Below are 8,134 nucleotides of genomic sequence, written 5' to 3' on the forward strand. Positions count from 1 at the left end.
ATCACTTCTAGGGTCGAACTTACTTAACCTATTCTTACCATTGTTATAAACAAAACACTTACTCCCAAAACAAGGAAGATAAGAGATATTAGGTTTACGACCTCTTAGAAGTTCATAAGGGGTTTTCTTTAGGATTGGTCTTATCATAGCACGATTATGAATATAACATGAAGAACTAATGGCTTCAGCCCAAAAATTACGAGGTAGACCACTACGCAAAAGCATTGTACGAGCCATATCTTCTAGTGTTCTATTCATACGTTCAACCACACCGTTTTGTTGAGGGGTTCGTGGTGCAGAAAAGTTATGTCCTACACCATTAACTCTACAATATTCTATAAAGGCTTCATTATCAAATTCGGTGCCATGATCCGTACGAATAGAAACAAGGTTAGTCTTATATTTATTTTGAACAAGTTTCATAAGACAAACAAACACATCAAAAGACTCATCTTTTGAATGAAGAAAGATAGGCCATACATACCTTGAGTAGTCATCTACGAGGACAAAGATGTACCTGGATCCTCCTCCACTTCTTACCTTTATAGGACCACATAAGTCCATGTGTATCAATTCCAAGGCTTGATTCGTGCTTACTACTCTTTTAGGTTTGAATGATGACCTAACATGCTTGCAACAGGCATAAGTGACACACATCTTCTCTTGATCGAACCTGATTTTAGGTAGTCCTTCAACCAAGTCCCATCTCTTGAGTTTATTCAAAATAGGTGAGCTAATGTGACCAAAACGTTTGTGCCACAAACAAGGATCATCAAGTGTAACTTTCATGCACGAAAAAGAGTTAGTAGGCACAATATTTAAATCTACCATATACACATTTCTTTTTCTATGACCTTCAAGAATAATACTACTTGTACCTTCAATTATAATGCGACAAACATCTGTATGAAATACAACCTTGTTACCTTTGTCGCATAGTTGAGATATGCTAAGTAGATTATGCTTAAGACCATACACTAGATAAACATCACTGATTGTGTGTGATTTAGAAATTCCAATTTTGCCCACACCAATAACTTCTTGTCATCCCCAAATGTTACCTTTCCACCATTGAAAGGTTTTAGTGAAATAAACAAATTCTCATCTCCAGTCATGTGTCTGGAGCATCCAGTGTCAAGATACCATTGGTTGTTTTCTTTCACCATTACCTGCAAAAGGATTAGATACAGTTTTTAGGTACCTAAGCTAAGTTAGGTCCTTTACGCTTAGTTACTCTATATACCATATCCTTTCGTACCCAAACTTGTCTAACAAATGTACTTCTACACTTTGGGTAGTTTCGTCTAGGTGGAGTTCTAGGTCTAGGGGACTCCTTGGGTGTCAAATATTTAGTCTCCTTGTATGTTGGTCTATTTTATTTAGGTTGATAAGGAGTTTGTGAAGTGCTAGGCTTTTTGGTGTAATCAAAGGACATGTCGTAGAACCAACGAAAGTTATAATTCCTCTCTTCGTTAGGTTCATCTATAGGGGATTCATCATCTTCGACTGTTGTGTCAACCGTTTTGACAAATTCAGTATTTTTTCATATGTCATGTACACGTATGACACAATTGTCTTAGATGTGACCCGTATGACCACAGTAATTGCAAATCAGGTATTTAGGAAGATCAGCATATTTTCTTTATCTAAAATCATGATCAGAAGGTGTTGATTTGCATTTAGAATGATCTCTACGGCTGTAGCACTCATGTCCTAAATCCATCTTCATATTATTGTCAGATTGTTCGGTTAAGAAGTTTAGGAGTAAGTCCTTTAGGGTTTTAATTTCTTCAAGACATTTTGTGTGATCTACGTAATTATCCTTTTTGTAATTATCACGAACGTCTTGGAACCTTTTGTTAAGAATAAATACAACATCAGAATATTGTTTCTTAACATTGATCATGTCAGTTTTAGATTCCTTCAATTGCTTTGTGAGAGAATCTATTTCTATCTTTTGATCTAAAATCACTGCTTCATTAGATATGGCTTTAGATTCTAAAATTTCTTTGGCTTTTCTAAGTTCTAAGGTTATAGCTTCGTTAGCTATAACTTTGGCTTGAAGGTGCTTAATATTAAGCTTTAGGTCTGAGGTTATAGCATCATTAGCCATAACTTTAGACTCTAGTTCCTTCTTCTCAACATTAGTAGTATCTAATGTTGTAACTTTATCAGCTTTAACTTTAGATTTCAACTTCTTAGCTTTTGTCTTTAGAATATGATTCTCCTCAGAAATATCAAGAATCTGTTCTTTTAGATCCTTTAGTTCCATATTCTGTTCATGACATTTGTCGAGGGATTGCTCAAAGAATTCAATTAGGGCATTTCTAAATAGTTTCTTAACGCGCTTTTTGAGTTCAAGATAACTAACCTCATCATCGTCATCTTCATCTGATTCTCCTAGAAAACAGTAATTTGAGTGAGAGTTTGTGCTATCATTGTCGCTGTCAGAGATTAGGCCAATACTAACGCTGCTGAGACAAAGATATGCTACTTCGTCATCTTGAAATCCTTCATCATCTTATGAGTCAATGTCTCCCCAACACGAAGCCATAATTACTTGCTTGAACTCCTTCTTTGTCTTCTCACGTTTTGTCTTGTCTTTAATTTTTTCCCATGTGGGACAATCCTTGATCATATGATCAGATTCTCGACACTTGAAGCAACCTCTGTTGGCAAATGATGATTTAGACTGTGTTGCTTTCTGATTGGAAGACTTGTTGTTATTAGCAGAAGATTTTGCTTGCTTGTTTCGAAAGATTCTATTTTTAAAACGACGAGCAAACAATACAGTCTCATCCTCTATGTCGGAGCTGACATCCTCGCTTTTCAAAGACATATATTTACCTCTACTCGGTTCTGCTTCATCAGCATTTAGAGTTAGTTCATGGGCCATGAGGGCGCCAATGAGTTCTTGATAGGATAGGCTCGCAAGATCTCTCGATTCCTTCATTGCAGTGACCTTGGCGCGCCACTTTTTAGTTAGGCTCCTACGAACCTTTCTAGCAATGTCCTCGGTATCGAATTTTCTTCCTAGGTTTTTCAATTCATTTATGATACTTGAAAAAAGTGCGGACATACTATCTAAGGACTCATTTGGCTCCATACAGAATAGCTCATATTTCTGTATTAACAGATCTATGCGGTGCTTCCTAACAATGGAAGTACCTTTATAAGCTAGTTCAAGGCCATCCCATATTTCCTTGGCCGTTGAGCAAGAAGAGAAGCGATCAAATTCTGCAGTAGTCATGCCATTCTGTAATAGGTTTATTGCTTTAGAATTCTTTTCGGCCTTCTTGTAGTCAGCCTCGACATAATCCTCTTCCTTTTTCTCGTAGGTAGTACCTTCAGTCGATGCAACCAAAATTTTATGTGGTCCCTTTTGGATAATCCTCCAGCACTCCCAATCATGACCCTTCACATAGTGAGTCATCATGTTCTTCCATAAACATAATTCTTCCCATCAAAGACGGGACACTTGAGGTATTTGGAATCCATTTATCACGTGATAGGCAGTGGAATATAAAACGATAAGATAAATAAAGATAGACAGATCAGCCTCTTTGCGGTTAGGCAATCAAGAGCATGAGGCTCTAATACCAATTGAAGAGTCTATCAATAGACGAAATATTCAGGGGGGGGGGGGGATTGAGGATTAAAAAACTTAGCCAACTTTTTCGATTGTAAGTAATTAATTATTTAAAGTTTATTGATTAAACTTTAAATATCAACTAATTAACGAATTAAGACAAAGCATAAAGAAAAACGAAATAAACGAAACAAACGAAAGAGAAGAGAGACACACACCATTTTTGAAGTGGTTCAGTTTCACAAATCGAAACTTTTGTCCGCTATTCTCGATTAATAAATTTAGAACCTTTCTACGAATTACAAATTTACTAACCCAACTCGTGCAACTAACCCTAGTTGTAACTCAAGTGAGTACCTTTAAATACTCGAGTGACTAACTTACGCTAATAAGAAAGCATTAACGATTCCACTAAAAGTTCACGTTAATGAACGAGTAAGAAATCAATTAAGCACTATTATCTTATAACGATAAAGAAAGAACGAATGCACAAGTTTATAAATCACTTGACCTTTTTCAAAAAATAACAAAACGGTTTTATTGCTTTAAAACACGGATTTTGGTTTTTGAAAATAAATCAAAGTTATGCTCAAAGGTCTTACTTTCAAATGTAGCAAAGAGTAAAGTATTTATAGTAAAAGAGGAGCAAGGGTGAGAGGAGTTTCGGTCTTCTTCAAACCCTAATATGGCCGAAATAATATGATATGAAAATAGAATCATATCTTATTATTTTTATCATAAAATCTTAGGAAAAGATATAAATTGTTAATAGATTATCTTATCATATATTCACCTAATATTCTTTCCTCAATACCCTAGATATACCGAATGAAAATAAGGAAAAATCATAACAAGTTTTCTTATTTTATTTAAGCAATCTCTTAGAAAAGATATAGGATAATTATAAGATAATCCAATCAAATATATACTTAAAATATTTTCCTTAAACCCCTAGATGGCCGAAATATAAGATATGTAAACAAGTCATATCTTATTGTTTCTATCCTTAAAATCTTAGGAAATGATAGAGAATAACTAAAAGATAATTTTATCAATTATTCTCCTATTATCTTTTCCTTAAATCTTAAGATATGATACGATTTTTCCATAATCAAAATATCTTATCATATATAACCATATCATACTAAATATAAAAGATATGTTAAGATAATTCTAGAGAATAAAATCTTAACAATACTTTACTTATATTATTAGGTTTACATGAAAGTCCACATGGCTCATAGGCCTTGTTTTTCGTGCAAACCCTAGCTTAACATTAGGTTAGATTTAGGGTTTTGGAGTATCTAATATTAGAAACCCTAATTAGTAACACGACTCAACTCATAAGTTTATTCAATACAATTACTAATTATAAGCTTATAATAAAACCATGCTCAATAAGAATATAACCTCACTTGCATAATAAATACTTTTTGTTAAGACAATTAAAAGAAACAAAAACATTTTTCAAGAACAATTTGAAAACATTTTAGTCGTGTATTATATAAACTTCACTTCTCAATGTTATAGTAGAAGAGATATAACATTGAGCTCTTATAAAAGCAATGTTAAAGCTGTGAGGCTATAACTTTACCAATCTAACAAGTCTATTCTTACGTTACCATTATGAGATAACCACCTACACTATCCTAATCTTCTCAGGAGATCTTCGAATGTAGGCTTCTTCATTATCCAAGCTTGACTAATCTTTAAATGAGCTCCATCTTCTCATGAATGCTTGAATAATACTTTAATAGCTTGTGATATCTTGATCCTTGATTGAGGGCTTGATCATTATATAAATGCATCATACTTCCATCACAATTCCTTAATGCTTGTGATCAGTAAGTCCAATCTAAAAGACTAAACAAACAATTACGCGCAACGAGTATGTAAAATATCAAGTACTCTTGACATCATCAAAACATAAACATATATTTATATGGTCCAACAGCCCATATTGACACAATGAACATGAAATTTGAGAAAGCCATGGCCAAGATGAATGAAGCTTCTCAATCACCCAAGCAACATGTCAATGCCAAGGTAGCAACATCTTCTATTCCAAGTGGAGTGTGTGAGAATTGTGGAACTTTGGGTCATGATCAACAAGAGTGTAGGGGCACAAGTGAGCAAGTGAATGCTTTCCAAGCATACAAGAATGGCACCCCTTATTTCAACTATTACAATGAAAACACCAAATTTCACCCAAACTTCTCTTACAAAAGCCAAAATGTTCAAAATCCTCAACCCACATACATCCCACCTCCAATAAGAAATCCTACTCAAAGATCAAACTTCAACCAAAGCCAACCCTCTTACAATCAACCCAACGACCAAGCTTTTGATGTTCAAAAAGCGGTCCTCGAAATGCAATAGAGCCAACAAGATTTCTTTGCTTACATGCAAAGAGATAGCCAAGCCAAAGTCACTACCATCAACAAGTAGAATGGGAAATGATGAGGACCCTCATGACCCCTCATTAATCCGGGCATCCCGAGAGCAGCCCGAGCGTCCTGAAGAGCAACTTAAGCGTCCTGAAGAACAACCCGGGTGTCCCGTAGCTCAGACCGAGCATCCTTCAAGTAGGTCGGGCGGTTCCCTATGCAGTATGAGCGTCCAACATAGGGAGGTCGTAAGGCTCCTTAAGGACTTGCAAGGCGTTAATCTTCTTCATTGGGACTTAATCGTCATTTAAGCCCTTAGTTACCCTAATACTTGTACTTAGTATAAATACCCCATTGTGTTAGGGGATTAATCACCAATTCCTAATCTAGTTTTAGTAGAGCTTATTAGTATTGATAAAGTTGTAATTAAACAATTAAATCTTAATCAAATCATAATCTTTCCTTAATCATTCAACTGTTCTTAGATTTAGTTTTGTAATTTGAAGACTATTTGGGGTTTATTGAAGAACGGACGACTCTTCATCATCCATCAAGTTTTCTTCTATTATTCTCTACTTATTAATTAGATCATCCTGATATTGGTATAATATCTTTTACCCTTTGCTTAATTATTGTTTATTGGTTTGCTCATTCACCATGTTTAACCTTGTTAGATGATTAACACCCTTGTTAGCATGTTTACAATGATCATGAATAAGTAGTCTTCTAGCTAGGGTTAATTGGAGATTAGGGGAATTAATCATGGGGGATCCATACTTAATTTAATATGTTTTTATATGAATGCTTGCTTGTTGTAGTTTCAACTTATGCACATGTTATGCTTGATGAAATGCTTGATTAACAACCTATCATAAATCTCTTATCCATTTAACAACACTTGTAAGATATCAACTAACTCAAGGCTTGTTAGACCATGCATATATTTGAATAGGAAGAAACTAAGTCGACTTGTAGGTGTTGTAAAGTCTTGACCGACTCGGTTCCGGAACACAAATCTTCCTAGGAATTGTAAGACATAAAATAACTCGATTCCACTACAACAATAATTTTCTTGCATCTATGTAAACTTGTTTGTATGATCTTCACCATGATTCCCCTATAAACCCATGACACCCTAGTGCCTTAATCTATTGTTTACAAACCCTATTTGTTTACTTGCTTTGTTTTGCTTTCATTTCTTTATATTTCATTCTTAAGTAGTTTAGCTTGCAAACCTCAAACTCAACCCAAATTGTGACACCCTAAGACATAACTTTCTACAACCGATAAATCAATACAATACCTGTCCCTTGGCATCCGACCCTTACTTGCCACTCTACTAAGAGTAGTTAGTTGAGATTATAAATATTGTTTTGATTAGTTAACTTAGATGACAAAGTTAAGACCGAATCAAAATCCCCAGTTTCTGCCGATAAATCAATACAATACTCGTCCCTTGGCATCCGACCCTCCCGACAAAATCTTCTTTACCAAATAAGGGCCTGCCCAATTTGGTTTGAACATACCCCTCGGGTCAATTGGTAGCAAAGCTCTAACTGATTTGAGAACCTGATCTCCTTCACTAATTCCCCTATGTTTCACCTTTTTGTTGAAAGCTCTCTCTATCCTTTTCCGGTAGAGTTGGACATGGTACAATGCGTTCAAACGCCGCTCGTCGAGCCTGACTAGTGAATCATATCTTGCTTGAACCCAATCTGCTTCAGAAACCTGGCTTTCTAGGAGGATCCTTAGGGATAGTACTTCTAACTCAACTGGTTGGACCGCCTTCATTCCATATACCAATTAATACGGGGTTTCTCTCGTGGCTGTTCTAATTGATGTTCTATACCCCCAAATGCAAAGGGTATATGTTCTGGCCAATGTTTATAGTTGTCGGACATCTTTCTTAAAATGCCTGTAACTATCTTATTAGAAGCCTCTACTGCACCATTCGTCTGTGGTGGGTATGGTGATGACTTGTGATGTTTGATTTTATACTTTTCATTTATAACCTAGGTCTTAGCTTGGAAATGAGTTTCATGATCATTGATGAACTCTTCTTGTACTCCGTACTGACAAATGATGTTATTCTGAATGAACTATGCTACTTGCTTCGCTTTTAACACTTTGTAAGACTTAGCCTCTACCCACTTCGTGA

The 8,134-nt window shown here is 35.4% G+C and overlaps 1 protein-coding gene across 1 annotated transcript; it reads right to left on the minus strand.

Moving 5' to 3' along the window:
- Positions 1-7,413: 7,413 nt before the first annotated feature.
- LOC141619115 (uncharacterized) lies at positions 7,414-7,767 on the minus strand. Its single transcript, XM_074436141.1, has one exon. The coding sequence runs from the start codon at positions 7,765-7,767 to the stop codon at positions 7,414-7,416; it is 354 nt and encodes a 117-aa protein (XP_074292242.1).
- Positions 7,768-8,134: the final 367 nt, after the last annotated feature.

The sequence above is a fragment of the Silene latifolia genome, chromosome X (genome assembly GCF_048544455.1).
Source record: "Silene latifolia isolate original U9 population chromosome X, ASM4854445v1, whole genome shotgun sequence".
NCBI classification, from domain to species: Eukaryota; Viridiplantae; Streptophyta; class Magnoliopsida; order Caryophyllales; family Caryophyllaceae; genus Silene; species Silene latifolia.

Bases quoted from the DNA above. Each gene is read 5' to 3' on its own strand.
- LOC141619115 (XM_074436141.1), bottom strand. From the start codon at position 7,767: ATGAAGGCGGTCCAACCAGTTGAGTTAGAAGTACTATCCCTAAGGATC.